The sequence below is a fragment of the Pipistrellus hanaki genome (genome assembly GCF_964339955.1).
Source record: "Pipistrellus hanaki genome assembly, chromosome: 1".
In the NCBI taxonomy this organism is placed as follows: Eukaryota; Metazoa; Chordata; class Mammalia; order Chiroptera; family Vespertilionidae; genus Pipistrellus; species Pipistrellus hanaki.
The window spans coordinates 72,713,597-72,741,179 of record NC_140503.1 but is presented as its reverse complement, the minus strand read 5'-3'; the positions used below and the strand labels follow the sequence as shown (position 1 = coordinate 72,741,179).

Genomic DNA, 27,583 nt, shown 5'->3' with positions numbered 1-27,583 from the left:
TTTGACATATGCACCTGCAGGAGATGGGGATGTGGCGTTGACTTACAGGACACTGGATATAGCATATAAGTCCTCTGGAGACAGCTGTGTATTCCTGAGTCCGATAATGGGGCAGTGGAGGGTCCCAGGGAGTTGGGGACCCTGGGAGAGAAGCCACATATTTAATGGAAAGCTCCCCTACCCGGAGAATGTGACCCCTGTGTGTCCTACCCACCTCCGCACTTGAGCTATATTGAGAGGTGACAGTAGATGGGCCGGGGTGGGGCTGGGAGAATATTCTTGGGTGTGAGAGTGTGGGGAAGCCAGAGCAGGGGAGGCTGGCTTTGTTTTCTGAACACAATGTCCACTTAGTCATGACAGGCATGGCTGCAGAAGACCTGACACCTACTGCCTCTGAGAGGTGGCATCTGTGGAGGTTGGGGAGGGGGGGCCTTGATGCTCTGGCACTTGGGGACATCATGAAGAAAGGCATGTAAGTATGAGCCTCAGGAGGGTTGGAAGGGGCACCAGAGTTCTACCTGGGAGGGGGTGGCAGACTGCAGAGCTCCACCCCACCCCCACCCCAAGCAACACATAGGCTAGGGTCCAACTGGTGCAAATCCCCAGGCCTGCCAGGCCCCAGCCAGCCGGGGCAGCACCTGTACTCTCTGGCAGTCCAGAGAGGCGGAAGGGAGAAGTCCCCCACCCCAAGCCCTCTTCCCTCAGGCCCCAGGGATTAATGCCTCTGGACTCTCCCCATGCCCTCGCTGCCCCCCACCAGGAGCAAAGGGTGGCAGAGGAAGAGTAAGAGCTTATGTGTGCAAACGTGGATGTACAAGTGTGCATATCAGTGTGCATCACAGCAAGTAAGAAAATTTTCAAGCTTCAGTTTATAAGTATGAAAATTCTGCATGTGTGTGGCTAAGAATGGGTGTGGTAGTCAAGTCCATATGTAAGGTCATTGGACTGTGAGTCTACGTACAGATCTGCTGAGCTGCATGAGGGATCCACCTTCCTGTTTGAGAGGCTGGACAGTGGGTACTGTATCAGGAACATCAGAGGAGGGGCTGGGGGGCTCCAGATGTGTCCCCAGGGCAGCACAGCCTTAAGTGCCTGGGAGGACACCTTTGTAAAAAGTTGGGGAACTGAAGGAAACAGGACACAGTCTTTGTGCTGAGAGGGCAGCACCGAGGTCATGGAGCTAAGCAGTAGACTCCCTCCTGGGCATCCTGGCTCCAGCTCCCAGTCCCTAGCTCTGTAAAACTCCAGGGCAGAGGGAGAGATGCCCCAGTCTGTGGCCATGTGAAAGGGTAAAAAGATGGAGGGAGCCCGTGGCTGGGAGGCAGGGGACAAGCCATCTGGGCTACAAGAGAAGGTGACCCTCACCCAGTGTGCTCAACTCACCCTTCAGGTTAAAAATAACCAAGGTAAGGGCCTGGTGGGGCGGGGGAGGTGGTGTGAGAAGGTCCTGTCCTCCCAATATCTGCCCATCAGTCCTTTGGAGGGGAGGAATGTGCCCAAGGACTAAAAAAAGGCACTGGGGCCAGAGGAGCTGGGGTAACAGACCTTTCATGGGCAAATCTGGAGGCCCGGTTGTCCTTCTCTCACCTCCAGAGCCAAAGGATCAAGGGAGGAGGAGCTAGCAGAGGAGAGAGGTGGGAGGGAGGGTCCCTCCGGAAGGACTCCAAATTTAGGAAGCGGGTGGGGGCAGCGGGATATAAAAAGAGCGAGCTGCTGAGGACAGACACTCCTTTGAACCAGGTAAGAGGGGGTTTGGGTGGGGCTCTGTGGCTCACTCCAGAGCTCTCACCTGCGAGACTCTGCCTTCACCGGGGAAGGGAATGGGGTGCGAGTCGGTGGGAGGCCTAAGGTGCTGCTCACACTGACTGCCTTTCTCCAGCCCTAGGAAGTTCCCACTGACAGAGAGGAGGTCCCACCGGAAAAAACAAACAAACACAGAAACCTCTTTTCTTCTCCCATCTGCATTTCTTTCCTGCATCCGTCATCTGCTGTCTATGTCCTCCCCACCCTGTCTCCATCTTGCTCCCTCTTCTGATGATTTCCCTCTCTTTGCCTGGTTTTATTTTGCCGCTTAGTCCTTGTCATACTTCTTTGTCTCTCCCCTTTGCTCTTCCTTCTTGCTGTGCGTTCTAATTTCCTTGCCTCTCTCTGTTTTCAAAGCTGATTCCACGCACTCTTCTCCTGGTTGGCCTTCCTCCACGGGTCTTCATCCTCCTGGTCTGTTCTCTCTGCCCGACTGTACCTCTCTGGCTCCACCGAGGTCCAGGCTCTTCAGGATTCTTTGTGAGGTGAACACCAGGTGAGAACCACCTAATTTTTCCTGGGAGGCAGGTTGCTAGACCAGGGGCTCACTGTCACTCCTTTAAGCTGCTTAGCACATCCCCTTAGTAAGCTCCAGCCAGTTGCACCCCTGCAGACCCTCCCGGAGATTCCTCTTTGGTGTCACTTCAGAGGGCAAGGGAAACAGAACTTGAGTGGGGAGGGCTGGACCCAAGCCAGGTGCTTCTCAAAGGAGGGGTGAGGGGAGAATGTTAGGGCCCAGTTGGTGAGAAGGTGGGGCAGGGAGTGGGGGTACAGAGGGCAATGCCACTCACTGAGGCCTGGGCCCTCCTGTCTCAGTCACAGAGAAGCAGCAAGATGACGGATGCCCAGATGGCTGATTATGGGCCAGCGGCCCAGTACCTCCGCAAGTCAGAGAAGGAGCGTCTGGAGGCCCAGACACGGCCCTTCGACATCCGCACTCAGTGCTTTGTGCCTGACGATAAGGAGGAGTTTGTCAAGGCCAAGATCGTATCCAGGGAAGGGGGCAAGGTCACTGCTGAGACCGAGAACGGCAAGGTGTGTGAAGCACAGGGCCAGGGGGAAGGGAAGAAAGGTTTGGGGGGAGGTGCCAGGATGAAGCCACTTGCAGTGGGAGCTGATGGGTCCTGGAGAAGAGCCAAAGCCAGTGGGGGTGCAGGACATGCCCCCTTGAAGAGCCAGGGTCTGAGTGAGAGCGCTGACCTTTCTCAGGTGGACCTAAGCAGGTAGCCAGGCACCACCCCAGCATTGCACACCCCTTGCCCGAGAGGATGCTGGAAACCTCAGCTGATTTCCTCCTCGGAGGAGTCTCCTTGATAGAGGGCATAGTCACATCAAACAGTTCCCTTTACGAGCTTGTATCCCTCTTCTCCGTGCCGCAGTTCCCTCCATAAACGAACTCTCCCAAATTCCCCTCACCCATATCAAGAGCAAACCAACAGACCCAGGTGAACACAAAGAACAAGAACTCTTTAACTGAATACTCAGTCCTGGGGCTAGGGACCGGCACTCAGAAGCCCTGGGTCCCTGGTCCCTCACACCAGCCCTAAGAATTGCTATTGGTCACCAGTGCAGCTCAGAGCCATGTGCCTTGCGGGCACACTGATTAAACGTTGTGTTCATCGAGGTGTGGAATAACAGACCACAACCCACTGGGGGCTTTGACTCTTACCCAGCTCTGCCACTACCAGGCACCCTACCAGCACATCATTTAATTATTCAGGCCACAGCTTCCTCCACTGTAACAAATGCTGGAATACCTACCTGCAGGATCTAATGACAATAGAGCATGGCAAACTCACCAATGCCAATCAAACCACAGTGACAGTGGCCAGTGTGGAGGTAGGGTGGTTGGGTGAGCTGTCTTTCCAGTAGAGGTGAAGGTTTGCCTCAAGCACTGCCCTGGAGTCACAGTGAGGGGTGTGCACAGACGGCAGAGGTGGCAGCCTCTCCAGGTTTGTCCCAAATGAGGACTGAACAGTAATAGTAATAGGCACAGGGTCTGGGGTACTGACAAGACACAGGAACTCTAGGATAGTCTCCAGGGTGGGAGAGACAGTGAGTGGGCAAACTTTCTGGGAAGCTCTGGGACAGGGCCCGGGCACTGGCCGGAGGAGAGTGGTGGGAGAGGCCAGGTTGTGGCCTGTGTTCTGGGAGGCCAGTGGGTGAGGCTGGTGACTACAGACTGGGAATTTACTCATTCTGTCCTACTGCCCATGCTCCCTCCCTAGACGGTGACCCTGAAGGAGGACCAGGTGATGCAACAGAACCCGCCCAAGTTCGACAAGATCGAGGACATGGCCATGCTGACCTTCCTGCACGAGCCCGCCGTGCTCTTCAACCTCAAAGAGCGCTACGCGGCCTGGATGATCTATGTGAGTGCATTCTTTTTTTTCTTTTTAAATATATTTTATGGATTTTTTTTTACAGAAAGGAAGGGAGAGGGATGGAGAATTAGAAACATCGATGAGAGAGAAACATTGGCCAGTTGCCTCCTGCACACCCCCTACTGGGGATGTACCTGTAACCAAGGTACATGCCCTTGACTGGAATCGAACCTGGGACCTTTCAGTCCGCAGGCCAACGCTCTATCCACTGAGCCAAACCGGTTTCGGCTGTGTGAGTGCATTCTGCACATGGCAGGAAGCCCATCCTGGACTAAGAGCAAATATGGCAGGGCAACATTGCCAAGGGGGGAAGGTCCACACTCTCCCAAGGGGCCCAGCACACCCCCTCCTTCATCCCCTTCCTGCCCTTGGTCAGCTGCAGGAAGACCGGCACCAGCTGGTGACCAGGGACAGGGACTCTCCTGCCAGCCACCACTGCCCGTCCTGGGTTCTCCCAGCCTCTCATGCCTGTCTCCCGCTCCAGACCTACTCAGGCCTCTTCTGCGTCACCGTCAACCCCTACAAGTGGCTGCCGGTGTACAACTCGGAGGTGGTGGCTGCCTACCGGGGCAAGAAGAGGAGCGAGGCCCCACCCCACATCTTCTCCATCTCCGACAACGCCTATCAGTACATGCTGACAGGTGAGCCCTGTGGCCCTGCCTGTGCCCCCTCAGCCATGGACCTAGGCCCTCAGCCCTGACCCCACTGCCTGTCCTCTTTTATCTTCCAGATCGGGAGAACCAGTCCATTCTCATCACGTGAGTGAGCGCCACACACCCACAGGGGCGCTTGGGGGACCGAGGCTGGTTCCTAAGGAATGGTTTAAGGTTGTGATTGAAAGGAGTGCGGGGTGCTGGGCTCTCAGAGGAGTGCTAGAGTGACCAATGATGATGGGCAAATTCTCCAGGTGGTGGAGGTCAGATGGCCAGGACTCTGAGGGAGGAGGGGCAGTGCTACTAGTAAGCTCCAAATGGAGATCAGTGAGACTCCCAGGCTCTGATGGGTCCCTGTTGCCTCCAGCGGAGAATCCGGGGCTGGGAAGACTGTGAACACGAAACGTGTCATCCAGTATTTTGCCAGCATTGCAGCCATCGGTGACCGTGGCAAGAAGGACAGTGCCAATGCAAACAAGGTACGGATGGACCACAGGCTTGGGAGAAGGGGTCTGGGCAGGCTGACCCTGGTGACCCTGCGCCTTGCCCTGTTGACATTGCTCAAGATTTTCCTGGCAAAAGACACATACTCTGGGTACAGATATGGCCCTTTGACGCTGCAGACTCCCCAGCAGTGCACCCAGCCCCAGCCCCATTCGCCAGGCCCAGAGCAGCCCCCTGCCCTCTACACCAGCACCTACAGGTGGACAGAAGGTGAGCTCCCAAGTTCTGCTTCCCCTGCAGGGCACCCTGGAGGACCAGATCATCCAGGCCAACCCTGCCCTGGAGGCCTTCGGCAACGCCAAGACCGTCCGGAATGACAACTCTTCCCGATTTGTGAGTGCCTTTGGCTGCTGCCTCATCTGGCCTTGACAAAAAAGGGGCTGCTAGCCCTGGCTGGGTGGCTCGGTTAGTTGGAGTGTCATCCCATACATCAGAAAGGTTGCAGGTTCGATTCCAAGTCATGTTACATACCTAACTTTCAGGTTCGATCTCTCTCTCTCTCTCTCTCTCTCTCTCTCTCTCTCTCTCTCTCTCTCTCTCTCTCTCTCCTTCTGATTTAGCCTGGTTCCCTGGGTTCTGGGAACTCAAGAAAAGAGACCTGGAGTAACCACAGCTGTTCCATAGCAAGAAATGGAGGAGATTTGGTCACATTCTAGATTTTCCTTATTTCTGTTTCCAAAACTTTTCCACATTCGAGTGGAAAAGGACATAGACATTGGAGCCAATTCTCCAGCTTTATACTCAGCCAGCAAGTTCCACACCTGTCTGAACCCTAGTCCCTTAGTCATTGAAGCAGGTTGTAATAGCCACTGAAAAGATTACATGAGGTCATATCAGAAGTACAACCAGGAGGCATTCTCTCTGTGCATATTCCCATGCCAACGTTTCTATTCTGAGATCCCTGTGTTGCTGATACTAAACTGGGACCCCCAAACAGGCCGTTTACATTTCCAGGGCATTCTGAGTTGTGTTGTTGAGATCCAAGATCTCCATTCTGGCCAGTCCCTCACTCCTTGTCCCATCTTCCCCCAGGGGAAATTCATCAGGATCCACTTTGGAGCCACTGGAAAGTTGGCTTCTGCAGACATAGAGACTTGTGAGTATGCAGGCAGCCCTGCCCACCTTTCCTTGTCCTCCTCCTCTGCTTTCTCCCCTGAGGGTGGCCCTGTTTTATCATTTCCCCTCCATCTTCTGTCTTTGTCTACATCTTCCTCTTGGCTTTAGTTTAGACCTTTGTTCCTCAAACTGTGGCTTTCCCCTGACCCACTTCATCTTACTGTAGGAGCCTGATCATCCTTTGGCTGATTGACTCTCCCCTTCCTTACCCACCTTCCTCTCCTCTCCTCACTTCAGATCTCCTAGAGAAGTCCCGAGTGATCTGCCAGCTCAAGTCTGAGAGGAACTACCACATCTTCTACCAGATCCTGTCCAACAAGAAGCCAGAGTTGCTGGGTGAGCCCGACCCCATGCCCCTGCTGCCCCACTGTCCTCCCCAAGCAGGGCAGGTGCCCTCCATCTCCTCACCCTGCCTGCCACCCCACTCACCTCCCTCCTCCTTCCATCTGCTCAGTTGCTTTCTCTTTCTGCCCCTATTTGGGTCTGCCTGCATTACTTCTTGCCTCCCTTTCCACCCTTTTGTTGTCATATTTTTTCCTACTCGTTGTTGGCTTTCTCATTCTCCTCTTCATTTGCTTCTCCTTCTTATAAGTGTCATTTCTTCACTGTCCTCCCTTCCTGTGTCCCCTTCTTCCTCACGTAGTTTTCAATTCTTTTGAAGTTGTTCTATGGTTCTTGCTAACTGTTCTCGGGCCTCTCTTCCATTCTCCCACATCTTCCTACCCTGCCCCTTGCCTGGACAGACATGCTGCTGGTCACCAACAACCCCTATGATTACGTCTTCGTGTCTCAGGGAGAGGTGTCTGTGGCCTCCATCGATGACTCCGAGGAGCTCCTGGCCACAGATGTGAGTGAGGAGGTGGTGTGAGGGCTCCAGAGGGCTCCTGAATCACCCACTCCAACCACCTTTTTGCCTCTCTTGGTCTGTTCAGAGTGCCTTTGACGTGCTGGGCTTCACTGCTGAGGAGAAATCCGGTGTCTACAAGCTGACTGGAGCCATCATGCACTACGGAAACATGAAGTTCAAGCAGAAGCAGCGGGAGGAGCAGGCAGAGCCTGATGGCACCGAAGGTTCGAGGGCAGGAGGGCAGGCACTGGGAAGGCCTGAGGAGCTGGGTGTCACCTGTCAAGAGGAGACAATCTCCTGGGAGCAGGGTTTCCCACACTTCGTCCAAAAGTGGTACCTTTTAACAATTCTTAAGGAGCTAGGTACAACAATAGAGGAAGTAGGAGGAAACCAGAAGTCTGACAAACTGGTGGCCAGAGGGAGAGTCTTTTTCCAAGGGGCAGGCTCTGCCCCCACTCTCTCCCTATTCAGCCTTGCCTCCAGGCTTTGTCCTCTGGAGGAGCTTAGCCAAGCCTCTGGCCACTCACTATCCCTAAAGAGGACCTAAGGCATGTGGTGTAGATGGGTGTGGTGAGGGCTGAGGAGGAAGAGGGGCATGAGAAAGATGGGAAGACAGGGAGACACCCCCTCCCCCAATCCTCTTAACTCCAGCAATACCAACCAAAAATGAGTTGGGAAATTTTCCTCCTATGCTTAAATCTCACCAGAGCCCAGAAAAATACAGCCCCTGAGCTCTACAGATCCCCATCATTGATGCAGTGTGCATGTGGGGGTGTCCAGCCTTTGGGTGAGCCCTTCACAGGCTCTGTGCTGTGCTGGTTAGGAGGCACAGGACAGGGGTTCGAACACAGCCCAGGGCCCACCCCTCTGGGCCCCAGTTTCTTCCTCAGTGAAATGGAGGGCAGTCCTTTCCAGCTCCCTCCGGGGCTGTTGCAAGAATTCTTTGAGAAGATGTGGTGTGAATAGTGATAGACAAACACCTGAGAATATTCCTCTTGCCCTACCTTTGAGGACCCCTTCTCTGTGTCTGTCCACATCCAAATGTCAAGCCTGGGTGCCATGATAGCCATGTCACCAATTATCACAAAATGGTTGGAATTAAACCAAACAGATTCCCTCTAAATAAAGGTGATGTGTTGGATGGCACATTTAGAGAGCTAAGAGTTGGGGTGGGGATTGAGGGGTTTGTCCAACATGCTGTTAGGAACTTAATTTGCCAGTCAGTCAAGTTGGTCAACATTGGATTAAGTACAGCAATACCCAATGCTGGGTCAATCCTGGGACGGGAACGAAAGAGGAAGGGAGCAGAGCACATCTCCTCCCATCCCTGCCCTGGAGAGATGAGGAGGTGCAGTGAGCTTGGGGACATGCTAACACAGTGCTAGTGAAGGGCCTGGGCCAGAGACACCCAGCAGACATAAAGATGGGGGCATTGTGGTAGGCTCTGGGTGAATGGAAGGGCCTGGGCTTCAGTCTGACCCAGACACATACTGGAGTTGGACCTAATGCTTCAGAAAGACTCTGGCCCTGGGGCAGGGAAAGAGGATCTGTTGAAAGTGCTTGCTTACTCCTTTTCTTTTCCACCAGATGCCGACAAGTCCGCCTACCTCATGGGGCTGAACTCAGCCGACCTGCTCAAGGGGCTGTGTCACCCTCGAGTGAAAGTGGGCAATGAGTATGTCACCAAAGGGCAGAGCGTGCAGCAGGTGTACTACTCCATTGGGGCACTGGCCAAGTCAGTGTACGAGAAGATGTTCAACTGGATGGTGGTACGGATCAACGCCACCCTGGAGACCAAGCAGCCGCGACAGTACTTCATTGGAGTCTTGGACATTGCCGGCTTTGAGATCTTTGATGTGAGTGAGGAGAACCCTGGGAGTAGGGGGGACAATAATGCACTCATTGACACGTGGGTCATAAGCCAGACAGCTGAAAGGCAAGTGGGGTTCAGCAGTGACAGAGGCAGTCAGCATCCTATCTTCAGAGGGTACTCCCTCCGTGCCCTGACAGGGGAAGAGACCAGCCACAGTCCTCACTGGGCTGGACACGACCCTGGGGCTGAGCCTACTAGCCACACGGACACTTGCCTACCTGACCCCCTCTGCCCTCATCCCCCCTGCAGTTCAACAGCTTCGAGCAGCTCTGCATCAACTTCACCAACGAGAAGCTGCAGCAGTTCTTCAACCACCACATGTTTGTGCTGGAGCAGGAGGAGTATAAGAAGGAGGGCATTGAGTGGGAGTTCATTGACTTCGGCATGGACCTGCAGGCCTGCATCGACCTCATTGAGAAGGTGCCGCCTCAGCCCACTGACTGTGTTTCCTTCCCCCACCATCCCAAACATAGTGATGGCTTCATCCCTTCTACAACCAAGAAACTAGAGTCCCCAGAATCCCAAGCCTCCAGCTTCCACCCACTATGGGGTTCACAGGCATACAGAGGACAAGCCCCTTCCTTCTGTTCCCAGGGCCTTGTCTTCACAGTGGTCACATCTGTGTCTTAAGAGGGGGATGTAGTGAATGAGGACCCCTGGCCCTCTGACACTCCATGGAAAGTGTCACTCATAGAATGATCATAGGCTGAAACTAGAGATGCAGGCTTCCCATTCTCCCCCTTCACTGAGAAAAGCCCATCTTCAGCCCCTCTGACCTAAAGACTCAGGAGACAAGCATGAAGCTGGTGGAAGGCTCCCAGTGAGGACTTGCCCTCATGATGCCCTTGGGCTTTGCTGGTACAAACCAGAATCCAGAGACACTGACCCTCATCCAGCCTAGCCACTGTCCTTCAGGAAAGCTTCCCACAGGCTTTGGGTGATGATCTAGGGTACCATGCTTCCAAATGCCTCAAAATCCCCTGAAACTGTATGTAAAAGAGTGTGTGTGAGGGTGTGTCTGTCTGTGTGTATATACACACACATTTTCCTAGGGAGGCAGTCTTTGCTTCATCAAATTTTCATTAGGATTCTTGCCCCAAGAAAAGTCAAGAACCAACATGCTTTCAGAAGAGCAGGATGTTGTGCAGACCCTGGATCCCCGTAACCCATTTGCAGAATTCTTCCCTGTCCTATAGATAGGCGTCTGGCCAGCCCTGCAGTCTGGTAGCTCTGACACACATCTGTCCCTGCCTTCACTGTCCTCTGGGGTGGGAGCCATCCAGGAAGGCAGAGCTATGCTGAGAGATCTTGGGGGCCTGGCAGGATGATTGGGGGTACATGGTTCTTCATTGGGTATTCTGGAGGCAGAAAAAGGTTATATATGCCAGATTTGAATATAATTGGATTTAGGTTAAGTCCAAGAACATTTGCTTTCTATATGAGAACAAAAGATGACAGCAGGCCCTCTGTAGCATGTCAGCTACACTGGGCTGATGCGCTGTCAGGGTGTGGGACTCTGAAAGCCTGGTATGTGCTCATTGATGCTTCTCTACCTCCCCACCATGCTCTCAGCCCATGGGCATCATGTCCATCCTGGAGGAGGAGTGCATGTTCCCCAAGGCCACAGACACGACCTTCAAGGCCAAGCTGTACGACAACCACTTGGGCAAATCCAACAACTTCCAGAAGCCTCGCAATATCAAGGGGAAGCAGGAAGCCCACTTCTCCCTGGTCCACTATGCTGGCACCGTGGACTATAACATCCAGGGCTGGCTGGAGAAGAACAAAGACCCACTGAATGAGACGGTGGTGGGCTTGTACCAGAAGTCCTCTCTCAAACTCATGGCCACACTCTTCTCTTCATATGCAGCCGCTGAAGCTGGTAAGGGCGGCCTCTGCACTGGGCCAGAGCACTTATGGAGGTACAAGGGGCCAGGGTCTCACTGTTTCAAAGTTCATGACTCTAAAGGTGGAGGTGGAGGGGGGGGGAGTGTACGAGTCATTGATTAGGGGGTAGAAGGTGCCACAGTAGTCCATCTGTACCCCTTCTGTGAAAAAGGTATGTTCCACTGTGTTATGGATATCGGTATATATGTCATGTGTCATCTTAAGACTGTGAGCACCTGATGTCAGGGAGTGTAACACACACATCACTTAGCCGAGCCCAGCATTAGAATGTGCCTGCAGGATGTTTCAGTAAACTCTGAGAGGATCGCTGAACAAATGAGCCTCCAGGTCAGAAAAGGAAGAGGAAGGGTATGGACTGAAATGAGGATGATGAAATACCAGAAGTAGAAAGTGGGAAGATGTAAGCATGAAGGGTAGGGTTAGAAGAGGGTGAAGAAGAGAGCTGATACTATTTCAGCACCTGCGATGTGGCAAGCACTGGTGACACGCTTAGATGCTGATCTTATCTAACCTTCTGCACACCTTTAGAGGTACTTACTACCCTCCTCACCAAAAAACTGAGACTTGGACATAAGAAGTCATACAGCTAGTGAGACAGTCCTGCCCCTGCCCGAAGGCTCCTCTGTTTAAAGCTCTTGTTCACCATTCCTTCTCTTCTTTTTAGCGGCGGAGAGCAGTAAAAGCAAGGGAAGCAAGAAAAAGGGCTCATCCTTTCAGACAGTGTCAGCTGTCCACAGGGTAAGGAGGACCCAGGGACCTGTGGTGGGCAGGCCCAGTCCAGAGCCGGGGGTGCACCAACATTACCTGATGCTCTAAGTTTGGGAAAGAAAGAAGCACAAGCTGATTGATCATTTTGGCATGTAAATTCTACACAAGCTTTAACTCATCATAAATTATGTGTCAACTCCTTAGCCTTTTTGAGGGTTCTGGTGGCAGACTGTCTGGGGTCCAGGGCTCAGAGACCAAGGGGTTGGTTCCTGTAGCTCCTGACTCCCTCCTCTCACCCATCCCCAGGAGAATCTGAACAAGCTGATGGCCAACCTGAAGACCACCCACCCTCACTTCGTGCGGTGCATCATCCCCAATGAGCGGAAGGCTCCAGGTGAGCCATGCCGAAGAGTCTAGTCTGGGAAAGGCACTTGGCTCATTTTCCCTGAGGCTGACCCCTCTCTCCTCTCCACTGCTGCAGGGGTGATGGACAACCCCCTGGTCATGCACCAGCTGCGCTGCAATGGCGTGCTGGAGGGCATCCGCATCTGTAGGAAAGGCTTCCCCAACCGTATCCTCTATGGAGACTTCCGGCAGAGGTGGGTACGGGGAGCAGGGGGAGCCCAGGTGGCCTTCGTGGGGAATGGAGTCGGCAGGTGACCCCAAATTTTGTGGGAAGAGCTGGCCAGTGCAGAAGGTGGGTGACTCTGGGCACCTCTCTCCCAGGTATCGCATCCTGAACCCAGCGGCCATTCCTGAAGGGCAGTTCATAGACAGCAGAAAAGGGGCAGAGAAGCTTCTAGGTTCTCTGGACATTGACCACAACCAGTACAAGTTTGGCCACACCAAGGTGAGTCTGGAGCTCCACAGGGTGGACTTGCAGGGCGTGCAGCCATGTTGAGCAGAGCAGCTGGGAGTTTGGAGGGCAGACCTCTGGTTCCTGGCTTCCTGTTTCAACCCAAAGGCTGGAAGGCAGGCTTCCTTTCTCTCTTGTCTTCCACATTTCACTGCCAGATCTGGAATGAGCAGGTGATGGGTCCCCTGGAAGCTCAGCCAGGGTCTTCCACCCTCTTCCTCCATCCTGTATACCCTTCTCTGAAGCTTCAACACCCTTGGCTCTCCCCCTTGTTTGCAGGTGTTCTTCAAGGCGGGGCTGCTGGGGCTGCTGGAGGAGATGCGAGACGAGAGGCTGAGCCGCATCATCACCCGCATTCAGGCCCAGGCTCGGGGCCAGCTCATGCGCACTGAGTTCAAGAAGATCGTGGAGCGCAGGTGAGGCAAAAGGGAAGGGAGAGATGTCCCCAGAGATGTAAGAGGCGGACAAGTAGTTCTGACTGGCTTGGGTCAGAAGACCTGAGTTCAAATCCTGGCTCTATCACTTATCATCTGGTCTGGGCAAATGACTTTACCACTCAGGACCTCATTTTGAAATCTTTTGTGTTAATCCTCACCCAAGGATATTTTTCCACTGATTTTTCTTTCTTTCTTTCTTTCTTTCTTTTTTTTTTAGAGAGAGAGAATGGAATGGAGGAGGGAGGGGGAGAGAGAGAGATCAATGTGTGAGAGAGAAAGATCAATGCTTGTCTCCCACATGCATCCTAGTTAGCGGGTCTGGAGATTGAACCCATGACCCTTGGGTGCTCAAGCCAGTGCTCTAACCACTGAGAACACTGGCCAGAGCTCATTTTGGATTTTTAAAGTTTTTTTCTTAGGGAAACGCTAATTAAGAGACTCATGAGATACCATTTAAATACACTAGATTTACAAAAATCAATACATGTGTGATTCATTGCTTATAGATGTATAAATTAGTGCAACCTCTTTGGAGAACAATTTATCATCTTTGAATGGGGGTGTTTATCAATTCCACTCCTAAGTGCATGACCACAGAGAAACTACTGCATGTGTACAAGACAAAAAAGAATTTTCATTGCAGCATTGGTAAAAATAGCAAAGCTCTGGAAACAGCTCAAGATTTTACTGACAAAGAAATGAGTAAATAGTATAGCCATTTGGTAGAATATTATACAGCAACAAAAGGGGGTAACTACAACTCCATGGTGCAATATGTTCCAACCTTAACAGTATATTGTTGAATAGACAAAAGTCAGTCACAGAAAGATACATATAGTGTGATACAATTTTTATAAAGCTCAGAAATAATAAAATAGTGGCATATTGTTTGTAGATACATACATATATAGTTAAAGTATTTTTTAAAAAGCTAAGAAGAGAAAACCACAAGATTCAGGGTAGTGGCTGGTGGAGGAACCAGGAAAGAGGCAGGAAGGAACACACAGGTGGAGTCACTGTGGCAATCCTCTAGTTCTTGTTTGGGTGATAGGTTCATAGGTAGTCATTTTGTTGCATGCTTCATAGCATAAATTATAGATATCCCTATATCAATATAATAAGAGTTAATATGCTAATTAGACCGGATAGTGAAATGACCTTCCAGAATGATCAGTGAGTAGGGCCACAGGGTTGTGGGGCTACGAAGGCCAAAACAGCTGGGCTGCGAGGACCCAGTCCCTTGCACAATTTCGTGCATTGGGCCTCTAGTGTAAAATATAATTTTTAACACATTTGAGTTTTTTATAACACTGAACATAGTAAAACACTCTATAAGTAGTAGCTTTCATTACTACTAAGGCCCCAATAGGAAAAATATAAACTGCCCTTGTCTTTATTTTATCAATTAATAAATGTTCATTGAACAACTCCATGTTCGGTGTAGTAATGTTGAGGTGGGGGTGTTTATCAAGGCTACAAGAAAGGTTCCTGATCAAAGGTGCCCACAAACTTGCTTAGATGGGCTGGGAGCCAAATGCAGTTTGGGAAGTGCTCTTTCATAGTGCCTCTCCTTTCCTCTATTTGCCAGGGATGCCCTTCTGGTAATCCAGTGGAACATTCGGGCCTTCATGGGGGTCAAGAACTGGCCCTGGATGAAACTGTACTTTAAGATCAAGCCTCTGCTGAAGAGTGCAGAGACAGAGAAGGAGATGGCCAACATGAAGGAGGAGTTTGGGCGCATTAAAGAGGCGCTGGAGAAGTCTGATGCTCGCCGCAAGGAGCTGGAGGAGAAGATGGTGTCCCTGCTGCAGGAGAAGAACGACCTACAGCTCCAAGTGCAGGCGGTGAGGCCACACGATTGTTTCTTCACCTCTCTTCTCCCTCCCCCAGATTATAGCCCATCTCATCATCAGGGACCAAGACCCTGGATCTCTACTGTCTTTAATCACCAGCTCTCCTCTCTGTCCTCTTCCTTCAGGAACAAGACAACCTCAATGATGCAGAGGAGCGCTGTGACCAGCTAATCAAGAACAAGATCCAACTGGAGGCCAAGGTTAAGGAGATGACTGAGAGGATGGAGGATGAGGAGGAGATGAATGCTGAGCTTACTGCCAAGAAGCGCAAGCTAGAAGACGAATGCTCTGAGCTCAAGAAGGACATTGATGACCTGGAGCTGACATTGGCCAAAGTGGAGAAAGAGAAGCATGCAACAGAGAACAAGGTGCGGGCAGCTCCCTTGGTGCAAGCTTAGTTCTCCTCAGTATTCAAAGATCACACTAACCTAATCAGCACCAGGCCACTCAGGGGATCCTGATAGCAATGTGGTCCATGGCATTGGAGATCTCCATCAATGTCTTCAAGTTGGTGACCTTTGATCCTAAAGGGGACGGGGTTCTTGGTTGACAGGTGAAGAACCTGACAGAGGAGATGGCTGGGCTGGACGAGATCATCGCCAAACTGACCAAAGAGAAGAAAGCTCTGCAAGAGGCCCACCAGCAGGCCCTGGATGACCTTCAGGCTGAAGAGGACAAGGTCAACACACTGACCAAGTCTAAGGTCAAGCTGGAGCAACAGGTGGATGATGTGAGTAATAAAAACTATGCTCGATCTTTCTCAGGTTGGGATTTTGTAGGCAACACCAGTGGCCAAAGAGTTCCTGATCCCTAGGACTGATTTATTGACTCCTGGGGCCTTTTTGTTCTCTATAGTTCCTCCTTAGTCTGGGTCTCTGAATCCTTGGTGCTTGCGAGAATTGCTCTGCTGGTTTTGACTTCCAATCCACTGGACTTTGAGTTTAGAGGAGAGCAGATAAGTATGCACTGTGTATTGCAGGTTATCTACACCTGTTTGTTTTTCCTTTCTCCATCAGCTGGAGGGATCCCTGGAGCAGGAGAAGAAAGTGCGCATGGACCTGGAACGAGCAAAGCGGAAGCTGGAGGGTGACCTGAAGCTGACCCAAGAGAGCATCATGGACCTGGAGAACGACAAGCTGCAGCTGGAAGAAAAGCTCAAGAAGTAGGAGCCTACAGTGGCCGGGAGGGGGTAATGGAGGTGTCTGGCCAGAGGGTTAGAGCTGCAGGATGCCGCACTCCCACTGGCCTTGGTTGCTTTGGGACAGTGGAAATGGATGTCAATCACAGCTCTCTCTCCTTCCTCCCTTTGGCCACGGGGGAGGAGACTGGTGCTGGTATGAAGATGCAAGAGAAAAGAGAATGGGCATAGAGAAAGGATGACCATCTGTCACCCTGATTCTCCTCCAGGAAGGAGTTTGACATTAGTCAGCAGAACAGTAAGATTGAGGATGAGCAGGCACTGGCCCTTCAGCTGCAGAAGAAACTGAAGGAAAACCAGGTAAAGTTCCCCCAGTGCAAGCAAGGGATGCTCGACAGCCCTGGGGCAGCTATGGCCTTAGGACATGCTTAGCGTTGTAGACATATCTATCACCCCAGGCCATTTCAAAGGCCCCACCAGTCCTGATTTGCAGGCACTTGGAAATACCAGCCTTCTCCATTAGAACAGTAATGTTATTGTGGCAAGACTTTATGTGTGTGGAGGTAGAGCCCTACAAAAAGGGCTTCTCTTTCTGAACTAGTTCAGATAGCAAAAGCTCTTGATTCTCCTCTAACCCCCCCCCCTTTTTTTTTTTTGCACTTCTCCCCTGCATGGGAATGAGAAGTGCTTTCATGGAGCACCCACCTTCCCATAGGCTGCTCTGTTCATATTCTCCCTGGGTACTGACCACAGCCACTAGCCCAGGCGGAATCTCCATAAAGTACCCATGATATGGGGTGAACTCCTACAACTGTGAACAAGTCACTTCTACTCAGAGCCTCAGTCTCTTATCAGTCAAATAGGACTAATAACCCCTTGCTTACAGAGGACCAGAGGAAAAAGCATATATGGAAACCACTCTGTCAACTAGAAGTCAGCCAGCCAACTAGCAAGGCTGGCTTCTTCCCCCCAACCCCTCCCCCCATGGCCTTCTCATCCCTCTGCAGGAGATAAATTAATAGCCAGTTTCTCTTACCTTTAATGCACCCTGAATTTTAAAGTGCCTTTAGTCCTGTGTTTGTCAGAGCCCTGGAAACAAAGAAGCAGGTACTCTCATCCCTGTTTTATAACTGCAGAAGCTGCATGGCTTGCTCTGGACATAGTAGCTTCATGGGCAACAGGCACTCAGCTACTGGGGGCAGGGTCTTAGCTCTCACTTTCTGGTCAAATGGCAGCTAGTGGAAATAGCTGGTCTCCCCTCAGCATTTGGGGCCCATGGCCCAGGCTGCAAGTGACACATGTAAACAATTCCACTCTTCTGGGGACTGCTCAGAGGCTGCCCTACCATCAGTCATAATCTGCCCTCCTGTCTTCTTGAGTGCCCCTTCTGGGTTTTAGCCAGAAAATTGGGATATACTCAGGTTTTCCTGCCGTGGGTTTGGGCAACTTCTTTGACTCATGGTCTCAGAAAAATACTACTGTTATCTTCATCAGGACTTGGCAACAGGCTGTGGCTCTTTCCCTCCTGCCCAAGCTCTTGCACACAGCCCCACCTCCTCCATCCTGGGAGCAGAGGCATGGTGGTCTTCTCTCTCCTACTCCCAGGGCCCACCCATGCACATTCCATTAAGACTGTCCATAACCACAGATGAAGGCATCTCACCAATCCTCTCCTGTGCTCCTGGCTAGTCAGACAACAGATCAAAATGGAAGATGAAACATTATTCCCATTTACTCAAAGCCAAGGTCAAGGCCAGAAAAATGAGGTAGAGGTAGAAGAGGACAGTCAACTGGCCTGGAAGGGGAAAATAAAACTGCAACCCAGCCCTGGGCATAAAAAAGCAAGCCTTACAGAGTGAGAAATATGGTTGACTGACCTTTGTGGTCAACTTGGAAGATAGCAAAAGCTTTTGATGGTTGTGAGGCATATTGTTGCAAATATTTCTAAAATATAAGCACCTGCTTTCCTGCTTATGTTCAGGAGAGCAGAGCCTAGTGCATCTGTGAAATCTATGAAATTTGGGATCTCATGAGATTCAAAGATCCCCTCTGAACACATATTCTCAGGATTTAGGCATGCGGATTCTTAGACTGGGTCTGAGAGGCCCCTGGGAAGTGCCTTGAGGTTTTGCTTCAACCAAGTTCCTATTGATGGCCTATGCAATAGAGGATGATTCACAGCATTCCTGACTTCTGCCCCCTAGATGCTAGTAGCAATCTCCTTCCCTAGTCATAACAGTCAAAAATCTCTCCAGACATTGCTGACTGACCCCTAGCAAACCACTGCTCTTCAGGACCTGAGGGCTTGGTTCAGGAGTCTTCTAGAGCGGGGGGAGGGGGCTCCCATGGAGGGTTCCAGGCAGTGAGCCTTTTGTGTCCGGGCCCAGGCACGCATCGAGGAGCTGGAGGAGGAGCTGGAGGCTGAGCGCACTGCCAGGGCCAAGGTGGAGAAGCTGCGCTCAGACCTGTCCCGGGAGCTGGAGGAGATCAGCGAGCGGCTGGAGGAGGCTGGCGGGGCCACGTCTGTGCAGATTGAGATGAACAAGAAGCGTGAGGCTGAGTTCCAGAAGATGAGGCGGGACCTGGAGGAGGCCACGCTGCAGCACGAGGCCACGGCGGCAGCCCTGCGCAAGAAGCATGCTGACAGCGTGGCCGAGCTGGGCGAGCAGATCGACAACCTGCAGCGTGTGAAGCAGAAGCTGGAGAAGGAGAAGAGCGAGTTCAAGCTGGAGCTGGACGATGTCACCTCCAACATGGAGCAGATCATCAAGGCCAAGGTGGGCCTGTGCTTAGCCTCTCCTCGTCCTCCTCACCCTCACAGCTTGCACCTTCCTTCCACTTTCTCTATCTGCCATTTCTCTAGTCATCACTCCCTCTGTCACCCTTTGGTCTCTCTCCTTTGCACCTCCTTTGCCCTGCACCCATATCTTCATCTCCTTGCCATCCTTCTCTTCTTTAACTCAAGTACCCGCTTCTGATTGTGCCCCTCCAGCACCACACTTTTCATCCTCCTGCCCTCTGTGCTCTCCCCGCCTTGGCCCTCCCTTCCTTCCTCTGGTCCACCCAGCCCCTACTCCATGACAACTCAAGCCCCTCCCACATCCCAACTTCCCTGTCCCTTTACTGCCTGAAGGCAAACCTGGAGAAGGTGTCTCGGACATTGGAGGACCAGGCCAACGAGTACCGCACCAAGCTGGAAGAAGCCCAACGCTCCCTCAATGATTTCACCACCCAGCAAGCCAAGCTACAGACTGAGAATGGTGGGTGTTCCTTACCAGCCCTGTGCCTGCCCCAGAATAAGCCATCAGTTGCACCTCTTTCATGGCCCACAAACCCATATTCCCACCTCCAGGTGAGCTGTCCCGGCAACTGGAAGAAAAGGAGGCGCTGATCTCCCAGCTGACCCGAGGGAAGCTATCCTACACCCAGCAAATGGAGGACCTCAAGAGGCAGCTGGAGGAGGAGGGCAAGGTGAGGCCCAGCTAGGGGGCATTGGACAGGTGGCAGCTCTGGCGCAGTTAGCACCAACACCAGAAGTGGAAACTGAAGGGAGAGGCCCCTGTGTGGGAAGACCTCCAGTCTAGGTTCTTCTACTCTTCAGCTAAGCCACTTATATCATCAAATGCCTCTTTTCTTATTTGTAAAGGGATAGGGTGGGCAAACTGGGAAGCTACTCCAGAATGTTGACATTCTACACCCTGAATGTGGCTGGAGCTTAGTTGAAGTTTGTAGATATGTAAAGGATTTGAAGAAGGCGGAGGTGGGGGAGAGGAGGCATTCCCTCTCACCTTCCTGAAAGCTGAGCCCACCTCCTGGTGTGCACCTCCCCAGGCGAAGAACGCCCTGGCCCACGCATTGCAGTCAGCCCGGCACGACTGCGACCTGCTCCGCGAGCAGTACGAGGAGGAGACAGAGGCCAAGGCAGAGCTGCAGCGTGTCCTGTCCAAGGCCAACTCGGAGGTGGCCCAGTGGAGGACGAAGTATGAGACGGATGCCATTCAGCGGACCGAGGAGCTCGAGGAGGCCAAGTGAGTCCCAGGCAGCCCCGACACTGAATCTAAGAGAAGCAAGAACCAGAGCACATGGGGTGGGACAGTCAAAGTGGGAATGGGAAGGAGATTTGGGGTAGGAGAGAGAGGAGGGTGGGAGAAATGTGGTGGAAAATAGAGGTGCTTAGATCCTGCACTCTGAGTGAACCCTGACTGGCCCTGACTCACTTCCTATGACAGGCGAGCTTTTGGCCCGGGTTATACCTGACTCTCACGTATAAGACGAGCAAAAAGCTTGTTGGTCAGAGGAGCTACCATCGGACAGGTGGGGGCTGCCACCCAGATGGTGCTGCATGAGGGAGGAAACTGATCTAGGCTCTCGTAGCCTTACTCCCTCAAAGCTGGGGTCCCAAGGCCTAAAGAAGCTGCACATGGTCTCAAGGAGATGTGAGGAGGAAGTGGGTCCTCCTCAGATGTCTGTCCCAAGGTCCCACTATTCCTGGGTAGAGTCAGACACACACACACACACACACACACACACACACACACACACACAACCAACTTGGCAGGAAGAAGCTGGCCCAGCGGCTGCAGGACGCTGAGGAGGCTGTGGAGGCCGTCAATGCCAAGTGCTCATCCCTGGAGAAAACCAAGCACCGGCTGCAGAACGAGATCGAGGACCTCATGGTGGATGTGGAGCGCTCCAACGCGGCCGCTGCGGCCCTGGACAAGAAGCAGAGGAACTTTGACAAGGTGGGTCCTGGTGGGGTCACAGCCAGGGGGCAGAGCAGGGCTACCAGCATCAGCATGAGGCCAGGAGCAAACTCCTTGGAGACAGGCAGCCCCTGGAGGTGGGGCAGGGGGCTGTGCAGTGAGTCTGACTCTGTCCCTGCAGATCCTGGCAGAATGGAAGCAGAAGTATGAGGAGTCGCAGTCGGAGCTGGAGTCCTCCCAGAAGGAGGCTCGCTCTCTCAGCACTGAGCTCTTCAAGCTCAAGAACGCCTATGAGGAGTCCCTGGAGCACCTGGAGACCTTCAAGAGGGAAAACAAGAACCTTCAGGGTGCGCTGGGGCACGAGGCCAGGGAGGGTAGGAGGCAAGAAGGGCCACTGAGGGTCGGAGAGAATACAGGCTTTTTGAGCTTTCTGGTCCTCTAACCCCCAGAGGAGATCTCTGACCTGACTGAGCAGCTAGGAGAAGGAGGAAAGAATGTGCATGAGCTGGAGAAGGTCCGCAAGCAGCTGGAGGTAGAGAAGATGGAGCTGCAGTCAGCCCTGGAGGAGGCCGAGGTGAGAATTTGCTTCCACCTGCACCCCTTCCTGCTTCCCCCTACCCTACTCTTTCTGACTCCATAATTCTTCCTCACCCAAGACAAAACTATTACTTTCTTATTCTTAGTTCAGGGTCGTCCACCCACTACCCATGACTACTTCCAAAGGCAAGGTCTGCACAAAGGAAACATCACATCTGATCATAAACCATAGGTTTGGTTTCACACCAAGTTTATAAAGTTGAACCATCACAATAGCTCCTCAACAGTGGGTAGCAGCATGGGCTCTAGAGTCAACTAGACCTGAGTTTGAAACTTGGTTTCAGGATCTCCACTCTGTCACAGGGCAAGTTCCTTAACATCTCTGTTCCTCAGTTTTCTCACCTATAAAATGAAATTAATTATACATACCTCATAAGATTTATGCATGATTATTATGAAAATTAAATGAGAAAACACATTTAAGCACTTGATATATATTGACTATTGTTACGGTTCATTTTTAAGAACCTAAGTATAACCCTGAGTTTTGGGGCTTCTTTTTTCACCAGGATTAGGGGCTTAGAAAACAAAGGTAAAGTTTTGAATTTGTGGTTATAAAACTCCCTCCTTTTTCTAGAATATTTTAGATGAATCAGGACCATGCAGTGTTGGTGCTGAGGTTGGCGGGGGAAGAGGGTATTGGCAATTGTGGTGTTCAAACCCTTTCCTTGGCAAAGGAAGCCGAGGGCATCCTGCACCTCCTCCCCCAGAGCACCAGGTGGCCTGAAAGGCAGATCCCACCTCCTTGTCTCTTCCCACCTCTCCTCTCCAGGCCATAGTCCTGGCTGACACCCAAATCCTATCAACCTTGTTTTCTACCCCACCTCCTGTCCTGCTTCTCTGCCTCTGACCCTCTCGCCCACCTCCTAGGCCTCCCTAGAGCATGAGGAGGGTAAGATCCTCCGGGCACAGCTGGAGTTCAACCAGATCAAGGCCGATATCGAGCGGAAGCTGGCTGAGAAGGACGAGGAGATGGAGCAGGCCAAGCGCAACCACCAGCGGATGGTGGACTCGCTGCAGAGCTCCCTGGACGCGGAGACACGCAGCCGCAATGAGGCCCTGCGTGTGAAGAAGAAGATGGAGGGCGACCTCAACGAGATGGAGATCCAGCTCAGCCAGGCTAACAGGATAGCCTCAGAGGCCCAGAAGCACCTGAAGATTGCCCAAGCCCATCTGAAGGTAACAGAAGTTGGGGCTGTCACAAGAGGAGTGAGCCCAGAGGGATGGTGAAGAACAGAGAAAAGGGTTCTGGGCTAACAAATATGAGAAGGTGGAAGTCACCTACCTCCTGGACTTGGAGGTTTGAGGGAGGAGGACTGACCTGGCCCTAAGCATGTCCCGCACCAGCCCAGCCTCTAGGCCTAGAGACTAGATGAGGAAAGGTTCCCCTTTGCCCTCCACTTGAAAAGAGATTGTGAATCTGGGATAGGGCACATCAGACCCTGAATGGGAGGCTTCCTCACATTACCCTTTTCCCCCACAGGACACCCAGATCCAGCTGGATGACTCGGTCCGGGTCAACGATGACCTGAAGGAGAACATTGCCATCGTGGAGCGGCGCAACACCCTGCTGCAGGCCGAGCTGGAGGAGCTGCGGGCTGTGGTGGAGCAGACGGAGAGGTCTCGGAAGCTGGCCGAGCAGGAGCTGATCGAGACCAGCGAGCGGGTGCAGCTGCTGCACTCCCAGGTGAGGAGGTCAGGGGCCACCATGGTAAAACCTGCTGAGTGGCAGAGCCTGGGACATAGATGATTTGAACCATAGGTTCTAAGCAAGCATATCCAACCAGGATTGCAAATTATCTCTTGAGCCAACTCTCATCTGTTAGTCATGGCTGTGGAACCAATACCCAGGAAGGGGGTCTAGATATAAAAGCTAAGGCTGTCATAACTGGTTGGTGATGCCTGCTAAAGCCACAAATCTGGGAGTTATACATGCCGCTATTTGGTATCCTTGATCTGGAAGACACCTCCATCTTGCTCTGTAAAGATGGAACTTTGAGAGCTTAAAGGAGCACAACAGCATCTACTTGCAAACCAAATTCTCAACAGAACACCATTTTTCTGCAGTCCTACACACGCTTCTATACTCTGTAATGAGTCTCTGTGCCCATCTTATTGCAGTGCCTGGTGGAGTTTGTTCCATAATTTAGTATGTGTGGGAAAGACATCATGTGCTGACCTGGTCCTCTCTTCCTTACCCTCCATCATTCTTTCTGTAACTGTAATCATTTCCAGGATATTGTCCTGGTAAAAAGTTATTCCCATTTTCCTTGGAATATTTTCATGCTCTTGCATAGACATGTTACTAAAGAGATCAGGAGTAGAAATGCAGATTCTTTGTTGCTTGAAGTCTTTCTTCAGAGCTGATAACTTTAAATATAAAATTTAGAGCATGCCCATTCTCATAAGAAAAGGGAAAGCATGTGAGAAACAAGGAATATACTAAAAGTAAGACATGTTTATAACACATGCCTAGTTTTAATTCTCTCTGGATAAAGGTGTAGAATCAGAAAACAAAGTATACATTCGATAATTTTCTCTGCCCATGTCTAGAACACCAGCCTCATCAACCAGAAGAAGAAAATGGAGTCAGATCTGACCCAACTCCAGTCAGAAGTGGAGGAGGCGGTGCAGGAGTGCAGGAACGCTGAGGAGAAGGCCAAAAAGGCCATCACGGATGTGAGTGCCCCCGCACCTTCCTGCCTCCCCTAAAAACATGAACAAGGGCTCTGGGGCCAGTCCAGGCCACTGTGCTGTAAGGACAAGGTGACTCTGCAGTTTCGTGGGTTTGAGGGCCTCAGGAAGCAAACGCCAGGATGGGAAAGAGGTGACCCCTTAGGGAGAAGAGACCTGGGCCCCGGTTCTTTCACACCTCTCTCCTGCCCACAGGCCGCCATGATGGCGGAGGAGCTGAAGAAGGAGCAGGACACCAGCGCCCACCTGGAACGCATGAAGAAGAACATGGAACAGACCATCAAGGACCTGCAGCACCGGCTGGACGAGGCTGAGCAGATCGCCCTCAAGGGCGGCAAGAAGCAGCTGCAGAAGTTGGAGGCCCGGGTGCGGGAGCTGGAGAACGAGCTGGAGGCCGAGCAGAAGCGCAACGTGGAGTCAGTGAAGGGCATGAGGAAGAGTGAGCGGCGGATCAAGGAGCTCACCTACCAGGTGCGACTGGCGGCTGCTCTGGGGCTGGGCCGTCAGAAGTCAAAGGGCTACCCTAGCCCCACCTCCTGGCCGCCACAGACCCCAAGCCAAACTACCATCCAGGAAATGCCACCTGGTCTTCCTGGCACCTGCTCTTTGAGAAGGGGTCTTTGGATTTACTTTATTTCACATACTCAATTCAGTTTGACTTAAGTCCATGAGTTTTTCCAGTGAATGCAGGAAAACCTACTTCTACTTTCTGAAAGCACTTTTAACCAGAATTTCCCTAGATTTTTAAAAAATAATCTGAGGTTTAAATAGCATGAGGGTTTCTGAATAGTCCAAGGAATCTTTCTACTGGCCTAATTGGGAGGGACATTGTGTAGCAGTTTAGGGACAAAAGTCAGAGGTGGGAAAAGACTCAGATCCTTCATGGAACTTCTAGGACAATGAGTAGAAGACCTTAGAAAAGGCAGATCATGAAATGTTCTAAGACCTCCATCTGCATAGCTCAGAGCTTTTACCTTTGACTCCTTATTTGCGCAGTGTGTCTGGTAATGAAAGACAGAGAAAGGGGTATTGGTCCATTTGACAGCTGGATATAAGGCCCAGAAAAGAGATGCAGATGTAGAACTGCAGACATATTTTGGACATAATGTCAGCTTAGGAAATTTCAGCCTAACCTGTACAATGATGTAGAGATGGGACTGATCAAGTGACACTGGAGTCAGTGATCCTGGTGCCCAAAATTTGGCCCAGTACAATATATTGGAATATTGGGTTATAATAGATTGGAATGGTCTATGGACTAATGAGTTTGCCTACCAGTGGTGGGCAAACTCATTAGTCCACAGAGCCAAATATCAACAGTACAACGATTGAAATTTCTTTTGAGAGCCAAATTTTATAAATTTAAACTTCTTCTAACACCATGTCTTCAAAATAATAGACTTATTAATTTTTAATTCTCAAAAATAGACTCGCCCAGGCCATGGTATTTTATGGAAGAGCCACACTCAAGAAGCCAACGAGCCGCCTGCCCCCTTCTTTCTACATTCATCATTATTCCTTTCTGGTCATTCTAGGACCACTTGCCAATAGCATCTATGGTGGAATTGATAAGTTGGAGCTGCAACAGCCCAATGTTTCTGTATTATTAGATCATGGAATTCCATTTGGTTCTGACCCCCTCCCCCCCCCCCCCCCCCGCTCCCCATTCCAGTTTTAAAGTGGCAGCTCTCATTGTTTTTTAAATACAGACTAAGGGCTTTGCCTTGCCCTTTGACCTACAAATAGCATCAAAGATGGACTCTTTCCATCACCTCTTTAATCTGGCCCATTTGAGGGAGGGTCAGCTAAGGCATGGGGAGAAGAGTGGAATGGTGAGGGAGGGAAAGATGATTGTACTTGCTTCTCCCTCAAAACTCCCACCCATCCACCCCCAGACCGAAGAGGACAAGAAGAACCTGCTCCGGCTACAGGACCTGGTGGACAAGCTACAGCTGAAGGTCAAGGCCTACAAGCGCCAGGCGGAGGAGGCGGTAAGTTTGTTGTTTTCTCCATTCTAATGAGCACACCTCCTAGGTGTTTGAAGCAACGAGTGTCCACCCCATAGCTCAGAGAAGAAGACATGTGGGTGGGCAGAGAGGTGTGGCTGTGAGTGTTGCTGAGCACACCTGTGCAGTAAACCCCAGGTCAGGGAGTGTCTATCAGATACCAAGCCAGGAGTAGGATGCCCTTGGCAAGGCTGTTGCAGGAACATGGATGAGGGGTGAGAGCACTAAGTCCAGTCAGGAACCGGGAGTCCCCACACCAGGAAGCTGGAATACGCACCTCCCTAACCCCTCTCACCTCATCCTACCACCCCCTGAACCCCTGCAGGAGGAGCAGGCCAACACCAACCTGTCCAAGTTCCGCAAGGTGCAGCATGAGCTGGATGAGGCGGAGGAGCGGGCCGACATCGCTGAGTCCCAGGTCAACAAGCTGCGGGCCAAGAGCCGTGACATCGGCTCCAAGGTGAGCCAGGCCTGGCTAGTCACCCCCACAGCAGCTTCCCTCCATCATTAGCGCCCCCCTAAGGGAGTTCTTCTTACCCGATATTTGGATAGCCTAAGAGTCCCATAACACCCATTCCTGAGAATCCCCCTCCTACTCAGAACACCCCTACAGACTGCAGCCTCGATAGAACCCCAGTCCTTCAGAGTTCCATTTAGGGGGTGCTAAAGCACAAAGAGCCCTAAATGGAATCCCAGATCGCTGAGGCCTAAACCTCTCCCTCTAAGGGCATCTCCTTTAGGCCCATGTAAGCTCTGGAAATTCCTCCCTACATCCTTCCTCCCTTTTGCCAATTGCCCCCTCAAATCATTTATTTATTTATTTATTTATTTATTTATTTATTTTCAGCAAAAACTGCATGATGAGGAGTGACGGTGCCTTCAGGACCTCGCTCATGCTAACCTGTAATAAATCTGATTGCCAGACTCTGACTGAGCCCCCGTCCTTTCTGTCCTGAGTTCGGAAAGCAGCCTGATCCTGTGTCCGAGCTGTGGTGGTCAAGGTTTCCCACATCTATGGAGGAGGAAACTGAGGCCCTGAGAAGTGAGGTATCTCCCTGAGGCAGCAGAGTCATGAGTTCCAGTTCTGCTCAGTCAACCAGATAAGGGGCCAGAGGGAGACATTCCCAAAGTGGAGAAAACAAAGGCACCAGATGGGCAAGCCAATTCTAGACACTGGAAAACAGAATTTTAGTGCCAAAGCTGAAGCCACCCTCCACCTACAGCACCTCTGAGGCCACAGGGGTTAAAAAATGTCCTGGGACACCCATTGCCTCCAAAATGAATTTCCCACTGGTGCCAGGAGCGGTGCAGAGCTGGCTGCGGATGGACATGCAGATAAGGAGGTTAGGACAGGTCCCATTGTGGTCAGCAGCCCCTTAGAAGTAATCCACAGGGAGTCTCTCTCCCCATGACCCCAGGACTAACCCCAGCTTCTTCGTCACGAGGGCAGCCTGAGGCTCTGGGGCCGGCAGACAGAGTCCAAACCATTATGGATCAAACCTG

At 51.7% G+C, this 27,583-nt stretch overlaps 1 protein-coding gene across 2 annotated transcripts; it reads left to right on the top strand.

The window, feature by feature from the left end:
• Positions 1-304: 304 nt before the first annotated feature.
• LOC311611048 (myosin-6) lies at positions 305-27,583 on the top strand. 2 transcript variants are annotated; one of them, XM_084862779.1, is made up of 39 exons: positions 305-472; positions 2,161-2,299; positions 2,620-2,838; positions 4,032-4,175; positions 4,672-4,828; positions 4,918-4,945; positions 5,208-5,319; positions 5,585-5,677; positions 6,377-6,440; positions 6,698-6,796; positions 7,204-7,307; positions 7,393-7,531; positions 8,895-9,163; positions 9,430-9,600; positions 10,753-11,062; positions 11,753-11,826; positions 12,103-12,190; positions 12,278-12,395; positions 12,523-12,646; positions 12,932-13,068; positions 14,678-14,933; positions 15,068-15,310; positions 15,496-15,672; positions 15,959-16,104; positions 16,350-16,440; positions 18,468-18,857; positions 19,214-19,340; positions 19,433-19,551; positions 19,912-20,108; positions 20,639-20,822; positions 20,965-21,130; positions 21,233-21,357; positions 22,251-22,559; positions 22,864-23,067; positions 23,934-24,059; positions 24,270-24,545; positions 25,970-26,065; positions 26,406-26,540; positions 26,928-27,583. In XM_084862779.1, exons 3-39 carry the CDS (start codon positions 2,638-2,640, stop codon positions 26,949-26,951), a joined length of 5,823 nt encoding a protein of 1,940 aa, XP_084718905.1. In that variant the 5' UTR covers positions 305-472; positions 2,161-2,299; positions 2,620-2,637; the 3' UTR covers positions 26,952-27,583. The 2 variants fall into 2 exon arrangements, with proteins under 2 accessions (XP_084718905.1, XP_084718904.1); XM_084862778.1 differs by lacking the exon at positions 305-472 and adding an exon at positions 1,534-1,740.

What these genes read in the sequence shown, in the direction of transcription:
- LOC311611048 (XM_084862779.1), top strand. Translation starts at nt 2,638, where the DNA reads ATGACGGATGCCCAGATGGCTGATTATGGGCCAGCGGCCCAGTACCTC. An exon ending in ATGACAACTCTTCCCGATTT is followed by an intron (nt 5,678 to 6,376) that starts GTGAGTGCCTTT and finishes ATCTTCCCCCAG; the next exon opens with GGGAAATTCATCAGGATCCA. An exon ending in AGCATGCAACAGAGAACAAG is followed by an intron (nt 15,311 to 15,495) that starts GTGCGGGCAGCT and finishes CTTGGTTGACAG; the next exon opens with GTGAAGAACCTGACAGAGGA.